Source organism: Ranitomeya imitator, chromosome 2 (genome assembly GCF_032444005.1).
Source record: "Ranitomeya imitator isolate aRanImi1 chromosome 2, aRanImi1.pri, whole genome shotgun sequence".
NCBI classification, from domain to species: domain Eukaryota; kingdom Metazoa; phylum Chordata; class Amphibia; order Anura; family Dendrobatidae; genus Ranitomeya; species Ranitomeya imitator.
In genome coordinates, this window is record NC_091283.1 from 738150825 (window position 1) to 738175927 (window position 25103).

The window sequence follows — 25103 nt, forward strand, 5'->3', positions numbered from 1 at the left end:
ACATAGAATGCACAGAATGAATAAGTCCACAACATGTGGACAGAAAAGAGCAAAGCAAGGACTTAACTTTGCTGAAATGGTCAGGATATCAGGGAAATCCAAGAGAGATGTGAATCCAACCAGGAACCATTGACAAGTGGAACTGCTGAAGGGAAGAGCCAGGCATAAATAGCCGAGCAGAAAGACAATCAGTGGAAGCAGCTGCAGACTGCTAAATCCAAGGAGCAGCCATACCACTTAAAACCACCGGAGGGAGCCCAAGAGCAGAACTCACAAAAGTGCCACTTACAACCACCGGAGGGAGCCCAAGAGCGGAATTCACAACACAGCTCCCCATAGAATATAATGCAGCCAGCCCCCCATAGAATGTAATGCAGCACAGCCCCCATAGAATGTAATGCAGCACAGCCCCCATAGAATGTAATGCAGCCAGCCCCTCATAGAATGTAATGCAGCACAGCCCCCATAAAATGTAATGCAGCACAGCCCCATAGAATGTAATGCAGCACAGCCCCCATAGAATGTAATGCAGCACAGCTCCCATAGAATGTAATGCAGCCAGTCCCCACATCGAATGTAATGCAGCCAGCCCCCCATAGAATATAATGCAGCACAGTCCCCCATAAAATGTAATGCAGCACAGCCCCCACAGAGTGTAATGCAGCAAAGCCCCCATAGAATGTAATGCAACACAGCCCCCATAGAATGTAATGCAGTACAGCCCCCATAGAATGTAATGCAGCACAGCCCCCATAGAATGTAATGCAGCACAGACCCCCATAGAATGTAATGCATCACAGTTCCCACAGAAAGTAATGTAGCACAGCCCCCATAGAATGTAATGCAGCACAGCCCCATAGAATGCAATGCAGCCAGCCCCCCATAGAATGTAATGCAGCACAGCCCCATAGAATGTAATGCAGCACAGCCCCCATAAAATGCAATGCAGCCAGCCCCCCATAGAATGTAATGCAGCACAGCCCCCATAGAATGTAATGCAGCACAGCCCCCATAGAATGTAATGCAGCCCAGCCCCCATATAATGTAATGCAGCACAGCCTCCATAGAATGTAATACAGCACAGCCCCCATAGAATGTAATACAGCACAGCCCCCATAGAATGTAAGGCAGCACAGCCTCCCATAGAATGTAATGCAGCACAGCCCCCCATAGAATATAATGCAGCACAGCCCCTATAGAATGTAATGCAGCAACTCCCCCCATAGAATGTAATGCAGCACAGCCCCCATAGAATGTAATGCAGCACAGCCCCCCATAGAATGTAATGCAGCACAGCCCCCATAGAATGTAATGCAGCACAGTCCCCATAGAATGCAATGCAGCACAGCCCCCATAGAATGCAATGCAACCAGCCCCCCATAGAATGTAATGCAGTACAGCCCCCCATAGAGTGTAATGCAGCACAGCCCCCATAGATTGCAATGCAGCACAGCCCCCATAGAATGTAATGCAGCCAGCCCCATAAATGTAATGCAGCCAGCCCCCTTAGAATGTAAGAAATCCCCCCCATAGAATGTAATACAGCTCAGCCCCCATAGAATGTAATAAATCCCCCCCTCGTAGAATGTAATACAGCCCCCCATAGCCCCCCAATCCACTTATCACTCATTGATATATTTAAAAAAAAAAAACTCTCCTCACCTCTCCCACGCTGCTCCCAGCTCCAGTCTCAGCAGCTGCAGTCTACTCGACCACACACAGCAGGTGCGTGATGATATAACATCATCGCGCACCCGCAGTGTCAGAGGCAGAGCGGGGAATGATGGGAGAGGGAATGACAGCGGACACTCTCACCTCCATCATTGCATTCAACTGTACCATTATAGTTGAATGCGTCGGTGCTGGGGGGGTGAGTTGGCGCTGGGGGGGGGAGTCGGTGCTGGCAAGTGGCCCACGACTGCCACCGGCCCTTCTGGCATTTGCCAGAAAAGCCTGATGGCCAGTCCGGCCCTGGCAGTGATTCTCTGAGGCTCTTTGAATGACAAGGCAAATCACATTATTAAATGTTCATTTGCTGGTAGATAATCCAAATTCTGGTGCTTTACTGACCAATAATGTGCAGTTGTTGTTTCCCTGCCAATCTTAGCTATAGCATTAGTGTTGCTCATTCTGCTAGCTTTACAGACACCTGTTGTGCCAAAGTATTTTACTGAGAATATTAAAAGCAAAAATATCAATGCTGTCGACAGTGTGCCAGCTGATGATACACATTTACTGTATATCACTACTCCATTTAAATGGTGATAAGTGATGATGGTATGCTAGGTATAGTAATTACTTTCTAATTGCATTTCAAAGCTATCTTTGCTCCTTCCTCAGTAAAGGTACCTTCACACTAAACGACGCTGCAGTGATCCAGACAACGATCCGGATCGCTGCAGCGTTGCTGTTTGGCCGCTGGAGAGCTGTCACACAGACAGCTCTCCAGCGACCAACGATGCCGGTAACCAGGGTAAACATCGGGTTACTAAGCGCAGGGCCGCGCTTAGTAACCCGATGTTTACCCTGGATACCATCCTAAAAGTAAAAAAAACAAACACTTCATACTTACCTTCGGCTGTCTGTCCTCGGCACTGTGCTTCTCTGTACTGGCTGTGAGCACAGCGGCCGGAAAGCAGAACGGTGACGTCACCGCTCTGCTTTCCGGCCGCTGTGCTCACAGTGAGTGCAGGAAAGCACAGCGCCGAGGGACAGACAGCCGAAGGTAAGTATGAAGCGTTTGTTTTTTTACTTTTAGGATGGTATCCAGGGTAAACATCGGGTTACTAAGCGCGGCCCTGCGCTTAGTAACCCGATGTTTACCCTGGTTACCAGCGAAGACATCGCTGAATCGGTGTCACACACGCCGATTCAGCGATGTCAGCGGGAGAGCCAGCGACCAAAGAAAGTGCTGGCCCTCTAGCCCCGACCAACAACATCACAGCAGGATTCTGATCGCTGCTGCGTGTCAAACTGAACGATATCGCTAGCGAGGACGCTGCAACGTCACGGATCGCTAGCGATATCGTTTAGTGTGAAGGTACCTTAAGTGTAGAGCTGCTGAGCCAAGTAATTAGCTGCAGCAGTGTAGCCATGAAGTCACCATTACAGCCTGTAAACAATCAAAGGAGCTGGGGTGAAGATGCAGCACTGAACCTGTGAAGGGTAAATAACAGCTCACCTTGTGGTTTTATACCTCTGCTAGCCTATGGATAATAAGTTTAAAACAGGAGATCTCTTTGAAAAGTTATTCCTTCCCACTCTAAAAACAAAAATAGTCAATACATATTTACATCACCAGAATCACTATCAGTATATGAACATATCACCAGAACCACCATCAGTACATGACTATATTATTATTATTATTATTATTATACATTTTTATAGCGCCATTTATTCCATGGCGCTTTACATGTGAATACGAGGCAAATATAGACAAATACATTAACCCCTTACCGGCATCGGACGTACTATACCGTCCGATGCCGGCTCCCCTGCTTTGATGCAGGGCTCCGCGGTGAGCCCGCACCAAAGCCGGGACATGTCAGCTGTTTTGAACAGCTGACATGTGCCCGTAATAGGCGCGGGCAGAATCGCGATCTGCCCGCACCTATTACCTAGTTAAATGCCGCTGTCAAACGCAGACAGCGGCATTGAACTACCGCTTCCGGCCGGGCGGCCGGAAATGACGTCATCGCCGACCCCCGTCACATGATCGGGGGTCGGCGATGCTTGTGAATGGTAAGCATAGAGGTCCTTGAGACCTCTATGGTTACTGATTGCCCATCGCTGTGAGCGCCACCCTGTGGTCGGCGCTCACAGCACACGTGCAATTCTGCTACATAGCAGCGATCAGCAGATCGCTGCTATGTAGCAGAGCCGATCGTGCTATGCCTGCTTCTAGCCTCTCATGGAGGCTATTGAAGCATGGCAAAAGTTAAAAAAAAAAGTTTAAAAAAATGTGAAAAAAATAAAAAAAACATAAAAGTTTAAATCACCCCCCTTTCGCCCCAATCAAAATAAATCAATAAAAAAAAATATCAAATCTACGCATATTTGGTATCGCCGCGCTCAGAATCGCCCGATCTATCAATTAAAAAAAAGTATTAACCTGATCGCTAAACAGCGTAGCGGGAAAAAAATTCGAAACGCCAGAATTACGTTTTTTTGGTCGCCGTGACATTGCATTAAAATCCAATAACGGGCGATCAAAAGAACGTATCTGCACTGAAATGCTATCATTAAAAACGTCATCTCGGCACGCAAAAAATAAGCCCTCAACCGACCCCAGATGATGAAAAATGGAGACGCTACGAGTATCGGAAAATGGCGCAATTTTTTTTTTTTTTTTTTAGCAAAGTTTGGAATTTTTTTTCACCACTTAGATAAAAAATAACCTAGTCATGTTTGGTGCCTATGAACTCGTAATGACCTGGAGAATCATAATGGCAGGTCAGTTTTAGCATTTAGTGAACCTAGCAAAAAAGCCAAACAAAAAACCAATGTGGGATTGCACTTTTTTTGCAATTTCACCGCACTTGGAATTTTTTTCCCGTTTTCTAGTACATGACATGCTAAAACCAATGATGTCGTTCAAAAGTACAACTCGTCCCGCAAAAAATAAGCCCTCACATGGCCAAATTGACAGAAAAATAAAAAAGTTATGGCTCTGGGAAGGAGGGGAGCGAAAAACGAACACGGAAAAACGAAAAATCCCCTGGTCATGAAGGGGTTAAACATGAGCAGATAACAGGCACACGAGCACATAAGGAGGGAGGACCCTGCCCGCGAGGGCTCACAGTCTGCAGGGGATGGGTGATGAAACACTAGGAGAGGGTAGGGCAGGTTGCGCGGCGGTTCAGTAACTTCAGGATCACTGCAGGCTGTAGACTATATCACCAAACTTAGTACAGCAATCAGTTGTACTGTCAAGTACTATCAAGTCAGGCACACATACATTTGCGTCTCATGAACCTACAACTCCCAATGGTAAGGATATGCTTAGATTTGTTCCATATCGGAACAACTGTTCTGATTAGACATACAGTTATTTCTTTCTTTTTGTCTCCATCTTGTCCAGATGCCATGATGACGCATCACATCCACAGCTCTTCTTTGCAGATTTCCTTCTTCTCTGCTCTTCTGCAGCAAATCAACACATATAATTAATTGATATTAAAATGCCCTTTGTATAAAAATATATGCTTCTAAATAAGCATCCTATGGTATATGGGCATCCTATGGACACTGTCTGCCCTTGTAAGCTTTAGCCACAACTCTGTCCACCATTGTCGGCTGTAACTGCTACACTATGAACCATGATCTATACCATGGCTGTCCCCTCTTCACTGTCTTCCCTTATACTAGCTACTGTATATCTTCACACTTTCCCCACAATGCTAACCTCTCTCCATACTGTGCCCCTATTTCACACTGTTCCCTTTCCATATCCATTCTGTGCCCCCCTCTTCACACTATGACCTAATACTGTCTACCACTTTGTACTCTTCAAACTGTATACCTACACACAAAAAGACAGGGGCAAAAAGCTGCCAAAACAGATCAGATTAGGGGCAGACACCAGGAAATGTGGCATCAACCCCAGAGTACAAATAGTATAATTGTGCAGCATTGATGCATGGGACACGGCCTAGGACAGGAAAAGAGGCATCAATTGACCCACAGTAGAAAATGTATAATGGAACAGCAGCAGTCAGGCATGGGCCCTTTATGAGCCAGGATCTGGGCTAGCATTTACAGCTTTGAATTTGAGTTCAAATTAAGAGGTGGGTGAGGAGCTGGTGTAAGCCTGCTGTGCTGGGAGCCCTGATACCCCATGAAATAGCTCAAACTTCTTTTCTGCTCAGCCACTCAGGTGCCAAAAGCATCAGTTTCATAGACTACTATTGGTAGAAATCTTTAAGGATAATAACACAAGTAGTTGACTGATCAGTTCACCCACAATAGAAATTTGATAATGCACAGCAGCAGCCAGCCATGGGCCATGCATAAGGTATCAGGGTCTGGGCCAGCATTTACAGCATTGAATTTAAGTTTAAATTAAGACAAGGTTGGGTGAGGGACCGGTGTAAGCCTGCTGTACTGGCATCCCTTATACCTCATGCAACAGCTCAAACTACTTTTCTGCTTAGCCACACTCAGTGGCACAACATCAGTTTCGTAGACTACTATTGGTAGAAAAATTTAAGAATAGTAGCACAGGTAATTTGACTGAAAGTAAGTGCAGGCCTGCTTGTCCGGAAGCCCTACTGCTACAGGCAACACATATGAAGGATAACTAACTAGGAGTCCAAACATTTCCAAAAATGAGTTGTAGACATCAGGAAAAGTGGCATCAATTGACCCACAGTAGAAATGTTATAATGGCACAGCAGCAGTCAGCCATGGGCCATGCAGGAGACAGGGTCTGTGCCAGCATTTACAGTTTTGAATTTAGTTTAAAATTAAATTAAGAGGTGTGAGGGACCGGTGTATGCATGCTATGCTGGGAGCCCTGATACCTCATTCAAAAGCTTAAACTACTTTTCTGCTCAGCCAAACTCAGGTGGCACTAACATAATTTTCGCAGACTACTGTTGGTATAAAAATGGAAGGATAGTAACAAGAGTAGTTGACATAAAGTGAGTGCAGGTCTGCCGGTCTGGAAGCCCTACTGCTACAGGCAACACACATGAAGGGGACTCATCTTGGAGTCCAAACATTTCCCAAAATTATTGCCGCACACCACTAAAATGGCATACATTTCCCCAGAGTAGAAGTAGTACAATTGAGCAGCATTTTAACAACTTCTGTTACTGGACGGGCTACTGAACTACATTTCTTTGGCAGCCACACATTGGTATTGTTATTCTTATTATTTATTGCTATGGCTCCAATTATACTATGTTGCTTTACATGTGAAAAGGGGTATACATAATTAAAATAATTACAATAATCTTGAACAATACAACTTGTGAATGTTTTTCCCAGCAATATGCGCTCCTGAAGGATGATGATGGAACTCGATATTCTGATTCAAGGATGATTTTTATTTCAAACTAAAATACAACCGGTTTCGACTTCTTAGAGTCTTCCTCAGGTATAATGTCATGCATATAAACAGATCTATCTGAACACATTTTATAGCAGATATCCCTGCATGTCAATTTGGGTGGGGGCTGACAGGTCTATTCGTCAGACACACCCACGTACTCAGATATGCAGGAATTTGCACTCTGAACAATACAAGTCACCGACTGGTTCAGGAGGAGAGAAGAGGAAAGTATCTACAGTACATTGATGCCCAATTTTTTTTAAGTTGAATCCGAGGCCGGACAAAGTATGGTTCGAGCAGAATCCAGACTCTCGTCACCAGACGTTAGCCCCTGGAGGTGGAGGTGAACCTGATGAGACTCAGATACCTGAGGCACACATAGACTGTACTGTGCTGTCAGGGCAGGAAGAGGAGGATGGTGACTCTCAGGGCGATGAGTGGGAGAACAGAGAGGATGATGACAAGGATGTAGATACCTCTTTTTGTGAACCGACTGGGCACTGGTTGATTCTGGTGGCTGTGGCGGCAGGCAGTCAAGGGGGAGTAAGTGGTGGTCCTGGAGGAAGAAGTGAAAGCAGAGGAGGATGCAGAAGGGATAATAATATCTCTAAATTACACACTGTCATCGCACAGGTGGATGCCATGGGATGGTGGATTACAGAAATTGAGGGGGTGCTCATGGTGCCAGACAAACTGTTAGTTCAGGTGCAGGAGCTGAGGAACAAATAGAGGAAGATGAGGAGAAAGAGGTGATGGGTGCGCAATAGTCAGGGGATGAAGAGGAATATGATCCCCTATGTGTTGTCCATGGTTGGTGGGAGAGGACGGAAGAAACAAGCTTGAGTTTTACCTCGCCACCAACACACCATGGACCTCATGGAAGCGCCCGACACATGAATGCATTCTTGATGCACCATGAACTGCAACATTTTGCCAGATGCTTCTTTCCCTGGAAAGGGACATGTGCATGCTGGAGTACGGAAACACACTTGTAAACAATCTTAAGAGTGGTTTTCCCCAAGGCAGCAATGAGGCACACAGTGTGCATCGCAATTATAGAATTCCAAATCGGGGAATGTCGAGTCATCAAAGTAAAAACATTAGCAGCAGCAGCGTAAGTGGCAGAAGCAATTTCTGTGAGTTGTTTCACACATTTTTTTAGACCAGCCTGTGCATCATCAGGAGAGTACAAGTCTGACACGTTGTGAGCAATTGGAGAGGATGGTCCAGGAGTATCTCATGCTCAATATCAATACAATCGGGGGGGTTTGGACCTTTTTGCATTTTGGTCTCCAAAAATGGAAGAGTGGCCTGAGCTCACCTGTCATGCCTTGGAGGTTCAGAAATATCTTTTGGATCGAAACATTGCCACAGGTGGCGGAATAAAATGTGATTCTTTTTCACCAACGTTTGAGGCGCTGTTCTTTTTACTACTTGGTTTGGAGGTTTTGTCATGCCCTGCAGCCAGCGTTCTCTCAGAATATGTCTTCAACGCTGCTGATGGAGTCCTGATGGATAAGCGCATCCGGCCTTCCCCTGAAAGTATAGATCGCCTAACTTTCATCAAGATAAACAAGTGTTTCATCTCCAGTTACCTTTGCTCCCCATTCACAGACTAGACAGACTAGTTGATGGTGTAGTTTTTCATGCGCTGCATTGATCTCACATTACTGCAGTCTGTGAAACCTTTGTCGTGGCTTCTGTGCCTGTTGTTGCTACTGCTGCTGATGTTACAAACAGATTTTAAAATGTGGAGACTCCATGTTGGGTCTCCATCTGGTGGACTGCCTGTATTGGAAGGGGTGTCAGAGCCCCATTATGCTATTTATATTCTGGTGAAATTGATACCACTTTAGCGGTGTGTGACAATAATTTTTTGAAATGTGGAGAGTCCAAGTTGGGCCTCCTTCATGTGTGTTGCCTGTAGCAGTAGGGCTCCCAGACAACTACCTGTGTTACTATCCTTAAAGGTTCCTAACAAATGTAGTCTATGATGCTGATATTTGTGCCACCTGAGTGTGGCTGAGCAGAAAAACAGTATGAGCTGTCGCATGAGGTATCAGGTCTCCCAGCACAGCAGGTTTACACTCACCCACATCGTCTTAATTTAAACTTAAATTCAAAGCTCTTAATGCTGGCCCAGACCCTTATACCTCATGTGTGGCCCATGGCTGACTGCTGCTGTGCCAATATTACATTTCTATTGTGAGCCAATTGATGCCACTATTCCTGATGTCTGCCTCTAATTTTTGGAAATGTTGGACTCCATATAGGGTCTCCTTCATATGTGTTGGCTGAGTTTGTCAGGGCTCTCAGAGCAACAGGCCTGTACCTGTTACTCATCCACCTGTTACTGATCAATGTTTAAAGGGACACTGTCACCTGAATTTGGAGGGAACAATCTTCAGCCATGGAGGCAGGGTTTTTGGGTTTTTGATTCACCCTTTCCTTACCCGCTGGCTGCATGCTGGCTGCAATATTGGATTGAAGTTCATTCTCTGTCCTCCGTAGTACATGCCTGCACAATTGCAGAATTGGCCACTGGATCCAGCAAGGCAGCATCTGACACTGAGGCCTGTTCTGTAAGTTTGATTTAGTTTTGCAGTTAAAAAAATGATGTAATGTTTCTTTAAATTACACAACTAAATAAGTTATTAAATTTGGAAAAATGGTTAAAAAAGCCAAAACTCATAGACATAGGTCCATATTGGAGACCAGGAAAATTGAGCAGGGCCATTTAAATATAGGGCCATTTGCACGATATATTAGCCATTATATTGATATTAAAAATTAAAACTGACATAATGAATACATATTGTTTGGTCAAATATAATACTGGAGAACACATAAAGCTCCCATAGATATAAATACAGCCACAAGTACAAAATACATCAGGCAACTGTGCATGTGTGGCCTTAAAAATACTAACTAATTATGTAGTGCTGACATCCATGTAAATGTAAAGTTCCCAAGCGAGCTGTTGGTCTCGCTTGCACTGGCACTCCACAGACAACACGTGTCCCCGTCCTGGTATGCTGCTGTGTGTGGGGGCAACACACTTACTTCTGGCCCATAGGCCTCCTTTGGCTTCAGGCTTTCCCTTTCTGAAACTTTGGCAGCAATTAATCCAGGGGACACCGGATTCATAAAAACAATCAAACTTTTAGACTTTTGGACAACTGGCAGTCTTTACAAGCAGGCATATAGGATAAGACCCAACAAATTGTCGTCTTTCCCACAGGTACCAGACACAACTTCAGCCCTGGTTCTTGGTCTGGGTAGAACATCCCTTTTGCTAACTTGTCTAGCACTAGGAATTCTTCACCACCACTAGCAGAGCACACGGATTGTATCACCTCCTGCCTCTTAGAGTTTAAGTCGATCTTTCCCTTTGGCTTCACAAGCTGAATGCCCCCAAAGGCCCCAATGTCCATCTCGAGGTTCCCATGCTAGCAGACAGATTCACACGGCAATCCACTGCCCCGAGTATTATGCCCACGTTGTCCCTAGCAGCCTGTTGCCTGCAAATGCTGCTGTCACTTTTCACTACTGCTCTCTACTAATAGTCACTTCCTGAACTCGGTAATAACTCTCAGTTCCCCCTCTCAAAACTGGGCAAGCCATTAGCCCTCACACTGTCTATGCCTGCTGTGTTACTGGGCAAACTTCACCTTTCACTTACATTTTAGATAGTGACATCTTGTGACTGTTAGTACTGCTGCCACAGGGAAATTAACACTTAACGCAAGAAAATCTATCAGAGGCAAAACATTTTTAACATCCTACATATTCTATTGCACAGTAACATTGATGTCTTCAGGGGTGAACCCATGAGCTGGTCCATCTCCTTACATAAACATTTACATAGTGGAAATTACAAATTTTAGAGATGCTGTTTGTTTAAAATATATTAATGTACTAACATTGTTATTATGGGACATACAGAAACACACATTAATTGCTTTTTGGAGTACTTACTCCTCTCATGAGCGGATACCATAGCCCGGATTCATCTGCTGGCACACATATGCCCAAGATGCATCACGTTGGCTGTGGTCATGGTAGACACTGTTGACTTTTGCTTCAGATCTCTGGTCGCTCTTGCACCAGGACGATCAGCATCTCCACATTTATGTGTGGTGCTATGGTTGTGATCTCCATGGAGGCATGTGCTTTTTTTTATAGGTTGCCTGGAAGCTTTGGGCTTACAACGTCCTGCAATGGGCTGATGCAATTCCCTGCCCCAGTGGAGAAATTTGCACGAAAATCGCATGGTATTCAGAATGTCCATGTGCTGTCTGACTTTAAAATCACATCCATTGACTTGCATTGTCGATTGCGATCTGGTTTTCGCATCCAATTGCAGCATGCTGTAATTTTTTTTTCAGGCCGATATCGCTCCGATACAAGATGAAAAAAATCTCGTAGGTGAGCACAGTATCATTGAATAACATTGGTCCTAATACAATCCGATTTTTTTATTGGACTGCACTCATCTAATTTATTTGCAACTGTGAGTAAGCCCTCTGAAGGCGAAGATTCTCATCTGATGAAGAACTCTAAAATTTAAGGCTGGCAACTCAGGATAATATACAGCTGTGCTCAAAAGTTTACATACCCCAGCTGAATTTTTGCTTTCTTGGCCTTTTATAGAGAATATGAATGATAAAACCAAAACGTTTTCTCCACTCATGGTTGGTTAGTGGTTGGGTGAAGCCATTTATTGTCAAACTACTGTGTTTTCTCTTTTTAAATCATTATGACAACCCCAACATTTTATGAGGGAATTTGAAAGCTTGTTGACTGATAGATAAAGTGGATTGAAACGTAGAGAGATAATGCAGACAAATTGTATTTTACTTTTCTGCAAATTGATTAACATTAATTTTACTGCCAGTGTGTGGATAATTTTTGACTCACCTATTGAAGAAAAGTGTCTTTGAAGAAAAGCTTCTATGCAGGCTTTTGTGTCTCCATTGTCACAGCAAAATCAAATCCTGTGGGTAGTCTGATTCAGCAGTCATGTATTGTTTTCTTTCATTATATAATTTCGGTAATCTCAGATAAATAATAACAGATTACTTTTTTCTTGTTTTAGTTGGATGCCACAGATGCAGATGAGGGGGAAAACGGACGAGTTTGGTATCGTATTATTAGTGGTAAGTAAAAAAAGTGGCCACTACTTCCATTCCCTAAGATGATAGCCAGCAACTATTTTGCACCTAAAAGACATTGGAAGTTTTTGTTTTACATTTCTGATTTTCCATAACTGGAACTGGGTTATTATTTTGCTTTTCTTTTTTTTTTTCCAAGAGAACATATACTTTTTAATGCCAGCATCTTTGCCTTCTCTTTGAAGACTCCAATTGTTTTCGACAGCCAAATCTCCGCTCCTGTAACTGCATGCGATCGTTTAGCTGCACTACTCTGCATTGACATTTTAGAGTGTCACTACAGAGTAGGAGCTGGACAACCAGGATGTTTAAAGTCCACAGGCAGTCACAAAGCAGTTAATGATATTCTGAAGTGCTTTCTATAACTGTTTTGTTAACATTTTTAAGGTTTTTTTCTTATGTTTTTTGCTCGCAATTTTATTAAATCCATTAAGCAATGAATTAAATGCTACCTTTTTTTGAGATGGCAATGCCACAACATCATGGACATAATGCTCAGAATCTCCCAAGCGTCTTTGTGGCATTTTCTTAGCGTTCACTTTTACTCCTTTTGTAAAGTAGGGAGTGACCTCATACTCTGGTGTAAAATGCCTGAAGATTGGGCATTACAGACAAAATGATCAAAAGCCTGAATATATGAATAACAAAGATGTTTTACATAATGGTTTGAATAAGAAGAGTTTTGGAAGCATTTTTTGAGAGATTTTTCCAGGATTTTTTTAAGCAGATCTTTGGACTCCTCAAGAAACAGTAGTGTATAAATAGCTTTAGGATATGTGCACACAGTGTGATTTAGATACAAGCGCAACCGCCAAGTTTTCAGGAAAAGTTGATTCAGAAAAACACTGAGTGGTGTTATCCTGAGTATAGATGGGCGGACCCCTGGATATTCAGCCGAACAGTTACAAAAAGTTCGAGTTGGGGTACCAGAACAGTACCCGGACCCGAACCCAGGCCCTATACACTTGAATAGGGGGCCTGAACATGACAGCGTGGCAAACACCGCTTCTTATCGGCGGTGAAATCATCCCCACCAGTCAGAGAGCCGCGGTTCCCATGCTGTCTTCTGCGTGAACACTCAGCTGTGATCAGAGGTATAAGGTTTACCTCTGTCGCTGGTGTCAGCTGATGGGACAACTGCTCCCATCATTTGACACCTGCTGCCGCTAATAACAGTGAGAGCAGATGGGAGTATTCATCAGCCGCTATTGCACTGCAAATAAATGATTAAAAATAAACAGTGTTGCAACCCTCAGCTGTCAGCTTTAACAAGGCTGGTTATCAAGAATAGAGGGGTCCGCATGCTGTTTTTTTAATTATTTAAATAAATAATTAAAAAAACGGCATGCCCTCCCCCAATTTTTGACAACCAGACTTGCTAAAGCAGACAGCTGGGGTCTGGTATTCTCAGGCTATTAAGGGGCCATGGATATTGAACCCCCCAGCCTAAAAATAACAGCTCACAGCAGCTCAGAAAAGGCACATCTATTAGATGCATCAATTCTGACACTTTGGCCGGCTCTTACCACTTGCCCTGTAGCAGTGGCAAGTGAGGTTAATATTTGAGAGGTTAATGTCACCTTTGTATTGTCAGTTGACATCAAGCCCACGGCTTAGTAATGGAAAGTCATCTGTAAGACACCTATCCATTACTAATCCTACAGTTGTATGGTAAATAAAGACACAGCCAGAATAAAGTTCTTTATTAGAAATAAAACAAAATACACTTTAACTTTAAAAATAACATGCACAGTTATACTCACCAAACGTCTAATTCCACAGAAGCCCTCGTTCTCCTGTATTAAAACACTCACATGCTCACACACATGCTCATGCTCATACACTCATGCTCACATGCTCACACACTCATGCTAACACACTCACGCTCACATGCTCATGCTCACACTCACACATTCACACGCTCATACTCATGTGCTCACAGGCATACGCTCACATTTACATATTCACCCTCACACTATCACTCTAACACACTCAAACTCAGCCCGACACCCTCATTACTGAGCCGATAAGTAAACGCAAACACACAAACCTACGCACACATTGTCACCAGCCTATGTAGGAGCATTAACAGAATGAACGTACATAGGCTTCAACCAGACAGCAAATGTTAATTTTAAAGAAAAAAAATGCATGGGCTCCCGCATAATTTTAATAACCAGCAGAGGAAAAGCCGAGGGGCAGATGGTTATAGTCTGGAAAGGGGGTAATACCTATGCAACTTCCCAGGCTATTAATATCAGCTCACAGCTGAATACTTAGCCTTTACTGTCTATTAAAATGGTGGACCCCCAAAAAAGTGACGTGGGGTACTCCTATAATTATTAACCAGCTGCGGGCTGATATTAATAACCTAGGAAGGGGCCATGGATATTGCCCCCCAGGCTAAAAACATCTGTTCTCAGCTGCCCCAGAAAAAGTATATCTATATGATGCGCCAAATCAAATCTGGCACATAGCCTCGCTCTTCCCACTTGCCCTTTAGCGGTGGCAAGTGGGGTTCATATTTGTCTGGTTGATGTCACCTTTGTATTGCCAGGTGACATCAAGCTCATGGCTTAGTAATGGAGAAGCATGTATAAAACACCTATCCATTGCTAATCCTATAGTTGTATGGTAAATAAAGATATAGTCCACAGGTTAGTAGTGGAGAGGCGTCTATAAGACACTTATCCATTACTAAACCCAGAGTGATAGTATATAAAAACACAGACACCCAGAATAAAGTCCTTTGTTTGAAATAATGACAGACTCTTTTAATAATCTTTATTAACCCATACTCACCGAACGCCTAATCCACTCAAGCCAATGTCTCCTAATAAACCACAATATTCCTTACCTGTCCGCAGAGAAGATAATCCATAATGTTCCACGATCTTCCTGATCACTTTGAGAGCAGTAACATCAGTGATGTGACTGCTCTCAAAGGCAGTCGGCAATAAACTGACAGGAGATAATAGCTACCACAGTGTATAGTACTGAGCTGCCATTGGAGAGTTCATTGGAGTTCATCAGCTGATCAGCTCTGGTGATCTCCCTTATGGCACCACTGCTGCGTGGGATGAACTCCAGTGAACTCTCCCAGCAGCTCAGTGATACACTGCGGGAGCAATTACTTCCTGTCAGTGTATTGCCGGAGGTCAGGTAGAGCGGTTACATCTCCTGATGTGACTTTTCTACATGTGAGATCACCGTGGGACACTCGGATTATGTGGACTACGGCGGTCAGGTGAGTATATGGTGGCTTATTATTTTTCATTATTTCTAGGAGACGAGGGCATCGGTTAATGGGCGTTAAGGTGAATATAATGTTTTTTATATTTTTATGTGAATATGTATGTAATTTAGCTTTTTTTAACTGTGAGCACAGGCGCCGGCAGATGATACTACTCTCCCATCAGCGGCACCTGCTGTCACTGTTATCAGTGACAGCAGACATAGCCCGATGGGAGCAGTCGTTTCACTGGCCAATGACAGGGGAAAATAAAGCATACACTGCAGGCTACAAAGTGACCGCGATCTCCTCCCACAGCTGTGACCTGACAGCCCAGGAGGGCATGCCCAAGTCACAGTTAAGAGGCAGGAGGAGTGGCCTCAATGCTAGAGATGTGGTCGGAGTCCGACCGCTGGCTCTTATGCTCCTGGCTACCATAAGTGAGGTGTGCAAGTGTCGTGCCCAGACACTTACACCCACACTAATGAAAATGGCAGCCCCCAGTGGCAAACATAAAAGTCAATAAATAAAAAACCATTAAAGTAGTTAATTTAACTTTGTATTAAAAATAATTGCTTGTATGATCAATAATTATTAATCCAAAAATTAAAATCACGGCACCTTCCCTTTAACGCTGAAATAACAAGTTGTATCTTTTAATGAAAGGAAATAGCAAGAATTTCCAAATTGATGTCAGTACTGGACTACTTATGCGAGGCCCACTGGCTCTGGACAGAGAAACTAATTCCTCTCATGTTTTGATGGTGGAGGCATATAATAGCGATCAAGGGTCAATGAGAAGTTCTGTGAGGGTAAGAACAATATGCTGATTAATACAGAAATAATATGTTTGCGTTTTATTAAACATTAGCTTTTCTGATGTGTGGATATCACAGTTGAACAGTAATACCAAATTCATTGGATCAGATTCCAATAATAGAAATACAATTTGTTAATTGTTGTATTTACTGCATAATGAAGAACAGATCCAGGGACCCAGGAAACTATTCTAATAATTATATTTTTATTTTCTTCAGGTGATTGTTTATGTAGATGATGTTAATGATGAACTACCTGTCTTCACAAAACAGCAATACAGTCGTTTGGATCTTCGAGAAACGGTGGGGATTGGAACTTCTGTTATTGTTGTTAGAGCTACTGATCGGGACACAGGTACTTAAGAGAAAATGTTAAAATATTTCTTAGTCTCTGTTCACACTATAGTTATTTAATTCCATTGTTTTTCTCTATCACACAACACCTTCCATGCTGGAGACGAATGGTCCTCATTGACTATAAAGCGGTTGTTCAGATTTTCAGAATTGAGCCGAGCATTTGACCAGACAATATAGCACAATATGACGTGATATTTTCTCCCGTCAATTTCCTGCGGTTTTTGCTATTTTAGCATTTTACTACAAATCTTATATAGCTATAACCGATAAAAATATGAAGTCATGAAACCCAATACTATAAATAAATAAAAAAATATTTTATTATTTAACATATAAAAAAAGAATAAAAACTTAAAAATATAAGATCCATGGTGAAGACTCAAACAAGAGGGAGGAAAAGCAATGGATGGCTAGAACTGATAATCCCTGTAATGTTTAAAGTCATGATCAGTGAACATAGAATTTAAACAATATCGTGATTGCAATAAATAAAGTACATCGGCAATTAATAAAACAGTATTTAAACATCCGGTGGCCACAGTTAAAGTTACATTCCAATCATGGTTAGCCAAATTAATTGAAAGCCTTCACTATAACATGATGTCTAAATATCAAAATAATTAGTTCATGAATATGATATATAAAAAAGAAGTGTTTACAAATAGGTAAAGTTCCCTATCTGATTTTTTTTCCAATCCTAATGCACGTTTCGCTTAAACTTCCTCAGGGGCTTTCATATATAGTTATAAGTTTTATTTTTAATTCTCTTCAGACTACAGCTACATGTTTAGAAACCATATAGTTTTGAAGTCTTGCTACTTTTTACTTGTACGAAGGAAGAAAGAACCCCTTTGCTAGGACATTATTTTTCTATTTGACAAGTTCTTTTTCAGGAACACTGTAACTACGGTATCTGCTTTTGTAACCTTTACTCTTTTAGACAATAGAGAACACAGTAATTACTGAAAAAAATTGTCTGAAAAAGCTGTTTACATTAAGATGATGTCAATTGCATCTGGAGTTCAAGTCCTGAGTGACCCCCCAAAAAAATAGCAGTATAAAAATTGCTTAAAGCCCTTCACACGTCCGTATAATACCGGTGCTGGAAAAAACGGTACCCGTGTCATGTGTTTCGTATCAGTGAGCCATCAGTATGCCATTCAATTTATTCTAGCATGGCTTCAGAAAAGTCAATTCCAAAGCTTTTCTTATACTTTGCAATGGATGACACACAGATGCCACCCGTGTGCTGTTCGTGTTTTACAAGGACCCATAGATTTGTATTGGCCCTTGTCATCCATGCTTCTGGTAAGAAACGGACATGTCTCCGTGTAGTTTGTATGGACACACGGACATGTGTGCAGCACCATAGATTATAATGGGTATGTGGGGCATCCATGAAAAAAACGGATGCCACACATACTGCAAACATGGACATGTGAAGGGGCCTAAGATAGGGAACTTACTTTCCATGAATTTCTCTGACTTTTTATTGTTTATCACGGACTCCTACTTTAGCATATTTTTTTGGGGGGGCCTTGGTTGTCTGCTTTTTTTCTGGCTGCATGGATTCATCTTTCCACTTTATTTTCATATGTTTTAACCCCTTAGTGACCACCAAATACGTCTCTTACTGACCTCACATAGCATCCCGTGACTTGTGAAAATGCAACAGCTGTCAACTGAACACTATGGCTGACACCTTGCTGTATCAGCATTGATTGGTTTTGGCACCAACCATGGGTTTTTAGCCCGTTATATGCTGCTCTCAATAGTGACTGTAACATGTAAATGGTTAACAGAGTATGAGGGCTCCCTATTTACCCCCATCGGCATCCTGAGATCATTGCGTGGTCCTGATGTTTGCCATGGCAATTCATGGCCAAATAACGGCTTTAGAGTCTTGCTGCTATAGCGACCTATTCAAACTTGGCAACATTTAGGTGGTAAAAATCTCATTTTTCCTTCCTGTCATGTCACTTTGTATTTATTCCTGAAAATCACCCGAATGGTTGATATACTACCTGACAGCAGTTTTGAATAGGTTGAGGGGCGCTGTTTTTAAAATAGTCTCAGATTTGGGGATTTTACGACATGTAGGTCTGTCAAAGTCAGTTCAAAACTGAATAAGTCCCTAAAAAAATTTCCTTGAAAAAAATGAAAAATTGCTGCTAAAATTTTAAACCTTTTATCTAACAAAATAAAAGTATAATTTAAAAATGGTACTGATGTAAAGCAGACATGAGGTAAATGTTATTTAATGACTATTTTATGTGGTCTGACTGTCTGGATTAAAGGGCTAATCATTCAAAGTTTGGAAATTGCTAATTTTTAGACAAATTTCTGATATTTTTAATTAAAAAAAAACTATAAAATATCAACATAAATTTACGATTAACATAAAGTACAATGTGTTGCGAAAAAACAAAAAATCTCAAAATCGATGCGATCTGTTGAAGCATTCTAGAGTTATTACCACATAAAGTGACACTGGTCAGATTTGAAAAATTTGGCCCGGCCGCTAAGAGGTTAAGCTATATGAAATTTTAACAGATTGTATTTTTAGAATACTGTGCTATTGTTTGGTCTTGCTCATTCTTTATCTATGTGTGTGACTTGTTACATTCTTCATGTGACCATTTACTGGTGTGCGAGGTAGAAGACCCTGTTACATATTTAGGAGCTGAGACCCGGGAGCTTTAAGTTACACCTCTAAATAATTACATCAAATATTCAAACCATAATTACATGTGAAGATATTGTCAGTAAATCATGTTTTTTGGCACTACACCTAAAGACGCTATATTTATTCCCTGCAGGTGATGGTGGACTAGTGGTGTACAACTTACTTTCAGGTTCTGATGGAAAGTTTGAGATTGATGGCAGCACCGGCCTGCTGACCACTATCGATTACCTTGACTATGAGACTAAGACAAGCTACATTATGAATGTGTCGGCCACTGATCAAGCTCCGCCATACAACCGTGGTTTCTGCTCTATCTATGTTACTTTGCTGAATGAACCTGATGAAGTTGTTCAGTTCTCTAGCAGCAGATACGAGGCAGTGATTGTAGAGAACATTGCCACCGGCACTGAAGTGGTTCGTGTCCAGGCTCGATCGATTGATAACTTAAACCAGCTCACTTACCGATTTGACCAGAGCACAAATGCACAAGCTTTGGCTCTTTTCAAAATTGATAAAATCACAGTAAGTAGATGTTCATTACCATGATTTGTCATTAGGGGCCTATAATAAAGAGAGCCTGGGATTTTTTACAGTATGTTATTGTGATGAATTTAAACCATTTAGGAGAATATACTAGACTTTGTAATGTTACTCCAGAAAGAAGATTATCAGGACATGCTTCTAACCACCTAGGGTTTTGGTGCCTCCTGTCAAGAATTTGCTTCAGCTATAGGTCGATACAGTCTCCACTGCAATCTAAATTCTCACCTATTTGTATGCCATGATTTAGTCTTACATGTGACAGTGCAAAAAAAAGTGGGAGGAAGGATTCTTGTAAATTCAGTGACACATAATAGGGTCTTTGGCTATGATTACTATATTACAGTTCTCCCCAATAAAGATCTGTAAACCATAGGGTGCATAAAGCCAAAAGGTGCCAGTATGTATTCAGATTTCATCCTTCTCCCCAACCAAGGAGCCATACACTATTCTACTTTAATACTACACTATAATCATCAGGATACCAACGCCAAAAAAGTTGTTACTAGTAGGGACATGCTGCAGGGGGGAATGCATCACTCTGTAGGCTCTGTAGGCAGAACAATTACAGGATGAGGGAAAAGCAGGGCCATTCTGTGTGGTGGTTCTACATGTAGTGCCAAAGTGTCTGCTGTGCCCTCAAGCCTTCTACAAAAGTGAGCGGTGGGATAATATTACTGTGCGGAAGAACCACCTGTGCAAGTAACCTGCCATTGCTGCTGACTCCTCATGAAAGTTTGCTGGGAAAGTGAAGCTCTTAGGCCGGGGTCACACTAGAGAGAAATACGGACGTATGAGAGGCGCAAAAACAACGCATTGTACTCGGACCAATGTTTCTCTAAGGGGCAGCTCCCATCAGCCGTATATTTCTCGGCTGTATTTTATGGGCTGAGAAAATCGCAGCATGCTGCGATTGTCAGTGTATTCCGAGAAAATCTGCCAATGCAAGTCTATGGGGGCGAGAAAAATACAGATTACACATGGACGTGTGACTTGCGAGAAATACGCACCGGTGTTCTATAGAAAACTCGATAATTCAGTGCGGTGTACAGAAAATTCACACTGACAGGTTAGAATAGAATAGATAAAATAAATGTCTACACATAGTATAGGTATATACAGTACAGACCAAAGTTTGGACACACCTTCTCATTTAAAGATTTTTCTGTATTTTCATTACTATGAAAATTATACATTCACACTGAAGGCATCAAAACTATGAATTAACACATGTGGAATTATATACATAACAAAAAAGTGTGAAACAACTGAAATTATGTCTTATATTCTAGGTTCTTCAAAGTAGCCACCTTTTGCATTGATGACTGCTTTGCACACTCTTGGCATTCTCTTGATGAGCTTCACGAGGTAGTCACTGGGAATGGTTTTCACTTCACAGGTGTGCACTGTCAGGTTTAATAAGTGGGATTTCTTGCCTTATAAATGGGGTTGGGACCATCAGTTGTGTTGTGCAGAAGTCTGGTGGATATACAACTGATAGTCCTACTGAATAGACTGTTAGAATTTGTATTATGACAAGAAAAAAGCAACTAAGTAAAGAAAAACGAGTGGCCATCATTACTTTCAGAAATGAAGGTCAGTCAGTCTGAAAAATTGGGAAAACTTTGAAAGTGTCCCCAAGTGCAGTGGCAAAAACCATCAAGCGCTACAAAGAAACTGGCTTACATGAGGAACACCCCAGGAAATGAAGACCAAGAGTCACCTCTACTTCTGAGGAAAAAATTTTCCGAGTCACAAGCATCAGAAATCGCAGGTAAACAGCAGCTCAGATTAGAGACCAGGTCAATGCCACACAGAGTTCTAGCAGCAGACACATCTCTACAACAACTGTTAAGCGGAGACTTTGTGCAACAGGCCTTCATGGTAAAATAGCTGCTAGGAAGCCACTGCTAAGGACAGGCAACAAGCAGAAGAGACTTGTTTGGGCTAAAGAACACAAGGAATGGACATTAGACCAGTGGAAATCTGTGCTTTGGTCTGATGAGTCCAAATTTGAGCTCTTTGGTTCCAACCACCGTGTCTTTGTGCGACGCAGAAAAGGTGAACGGATGGACTCTACATGCTTGGTTTCTACAGTGAAGCATGGATGAGGAGGTGTGATGGTGCGGGGGTGCTTTGCTGGTGACACTTTTGGGGATTTATTCAAAATTGAAGGCATACTGAACCAGCATGGCTACCACAGCATCTTGCAGCGGCATGCTATTCCATCCGGTTTGCGTTTAGTTGGACCATCATTTATTTTTCAACAGGACAATGACCCCAAACACACCTCCAGACTGTGTAAGGGCTATTTGACCAAGAAGGAGAGTGATGGGGTGCTACGCCAGATGACCTGGCCTCCACAGTCACCAGACCTGAACCCAAATCGAGATGGTTTGGGGTGAGCTGGACTGCAGAGTGAAGGCAAAAGGGCCAACAAGTGCTAAGCATCTCTGGGAACTCCTTCAAGATTGTTGGAAGACCATTCCCGGTGACTACCTCTTGAAGCTCATCAAGAGAATGCCAAGAGTGTGCAAAGCAGTTATCAAAGCAAAAGGTGGCTACTTTGAAGAACCTAGAATATAAGACATGATTTCAGTTGTTTCAAACTTTTTTGTTAAGTATATAATTCCACATGTGTTAATTCATAGTTTTGATACCTTCAGTGTGAATGGACAATTTTCTTAGTCATGAAAATACAGAAAAATCTTTAAATGAGAAGGCGTGTCCAAACGTTTGGTATGTACTGTATATATATATATATATATATATATATATATATATATATGTCATTGACACACATATACTGTATATATTTATAAGTGCCAGAATAGGCGCATCTTCCAGATGTGCCTTTTCTGGGGTGGCTGGGGGCAGATGTTTTAAGCCGGGGGGGGCAATAACCATGGTCCCTTTCTGGGCTATTAATATCTGCCCTCAGTCACTGGCTTTCCCATCTGGTGGAGAAAATTGCGCGGGAGCCCACGCCAGTTATTTCAGTGATTTAACCCTTTATTTTAACACCTAGAGCTCCCACATTTTGCACACAGATACTACTAACATTATTAGTGAGGGATATATAAAAATATAATGGATATGAAATGTTTTACTGTATGTAAACCATGTCTCATATCCTGTCGGGTTTGGTAAGGACTTCGCAAAAGCCGGCAATTGAATTACCGGCTTTTATGCTATCTAGCTATGTATTAAATATATATATATATATATATATATATATATAAATATATACATACATGCTGTATATATGTTTTCCCGAATATTTGAGTCCAAGGATCCATATGTCCATTTTGCAGGCTGGTGAGAAAATCTCACTCTACAGATGCCATACGGATGACACACAGATACTTTTTGGAGAAAAAAATCGCATCCTCGCATTGAATATGGATCAATGTTCAGGAACTTTTCTGCGTATCTCAGCCGTAAAAAACGGACTGCATTTTTATACGTTAGGTCTGACCCCGGCCTTACCCTTAAGGCAGGTGCAGACAACTTTGTATGTTCTCCATCCAAGATAAATGATCCGATTATGCTAATCACAATCTGATAAGAGTGGAATCCATTTTTCTTGAATGTGGAGAATTAAAAAAAAGATTTGTCTATGTTTTGTGTGTCCGTGAAAATTGGGCTGCACCCAGATTTCAACCGAATTTGGTCTGATGTTTTCCACGAAATCATGAGCAAGCGCCATCCATTCTGAGGCAAATCATGTATGCTGTGATTTTTTTTCCTTGAACTACTCAGTCCAAGAGAAAAGATCTGCTATGTGCACAGCGTCACTGAATAATATTGGCCCGAGTGCGGTCTGATGTTTTGACGGATAGCACACGGACCATCTGCACGAGTCCTTAGGAATTCAGTGCAGCGACACTCGGGTGGATGTGCCAAGCCTCAGGTGATGACTGCGCTGCCATTTACGTAACTGAAGCCTGTTGCACAGGTTGAATGACTGGAATTTATCCGTTAAGATAAAATGCAAACAATCCCAGTCATTTATAGGTGTACCAGCTTGTTATAATAATGAACACGTTGATTATATCATTGCAAATACTAATAATTCTTACTTATGAGTTAAATTCTACCACAACCGTATTGATTCTTATTGCATTTTTTCCGTATTTGTCACAATTATAGGGGACAATAACTGTGAAGGGGTTAGTGGATCGAGAGAAGGGAGACTTTTATTCCTTAACCGTAGTAGCAGATGATGGAGGACCGAAGCTGGAGACAACTGTGGTGAGTTAATTAATTATTCATAACATATTAACATTGGACTTTATGCATACACTGTATATATAGAATGAGTTGTTTCCCTGCTGTATTAATGCTGCTCAATTTAACTTTGGCAATTTAAAAGCAATCTGTCTCCAGGTTTTTGTAACCTAGTCTGAGAGCAGCATAATGTAGGGACATGGACCCAGATTCTAGCGATGTATCACTTACTTGGCTTCTTGTTGCAGTTTTCATAAGACAGTGTTTTATTAGCAGGATATTATCACTACAGGACTAGTAAACTTGCTGCCATGTAGTCCTCCATATTCATGAGCTCTGTATAACCCCGCCCCCACCACTGATTGGCAGATTTCTGTGTACACTGTAGATGAGCAGAAGGCTGCCAATCAGTGATGTGGGCGGGGATATACAAAGCTCTGCATTCAGAGAACTGCTAGATCAGTGATTTTAGCAGCCCAATAAGCAGCAAGCAGCCCAATAAGTGACACATCGCTGGAATCAGCGTTTCAGTCCCTAAATTATGCTGCTCTCAGATGGAGTTGCAAAACCTTGTTGATCCCCTTTAATCAAAATCTGTACAAGGAAAAAGTTCAGTTCAGTATCTAAATTTAATATATATTTTTTCCTTTTCTTTTTTTTTATTTTTAGAAATAAAGTACTGGATTTCAGGGTATATTGAAGTTTGTTCAACATCTAAAACATGGTATTTTTTGTAGTTTAATGTTGTATATCACTATGTGCCGATATCTTGTTCAATACTCGGCTTGCGTGGAGAAGGCCATTTAAGCATGCTAAGTTACGGGGAGGTAGGAGAGCCGATCATTACAGATGTCACATAACATCAGCATCAAGAGATCCGAATAATGTATTCATGAGCTCTGCGGCTGCACCGGGCAATCGAGACTTTGCAGCTAATTACAACATATTAGTAAAAGAGAAGTGATAGTAAGATGGATATGTAGCATTGCTCTTCATACTGCTGGGCAAA

At 42.0% G+C, this 25103-nt stretch overlaps 1 protein-coding gene across 1 annotated transcript in view; it reads left to right on the forward strand.

Annotated features, from left to right (window-relative positions):
• The window catches only part of CDH23 (cadherin related 23), a 1839731-nt gene that overhangs the window by 1447075 nt on the left and 367553 nt on the right, over window positions 1–25103 (forward strand). Inside the window, exons 28-32 of the mRNA XM_069753216.1 lie at window positions 12156–12216; window positions 16130–16275; window positions 16501–16636; window positions 19458–19846; window positions 24017–24118. Coding sequence (XP_069609317.1) covers window positions 12156–12216; window positions 16130–16275; window positions 16501–16636; window positions 19458–19846; window positions 24017–24118 — 834 coding nt within the window. The remainder of the gene's footprint in view (window positions 1–12155; window positions 12217–16129; window positions 16276–16500; window positions 16637–19457; window positions 19847–24016; window positions 24119–25103) is intronic.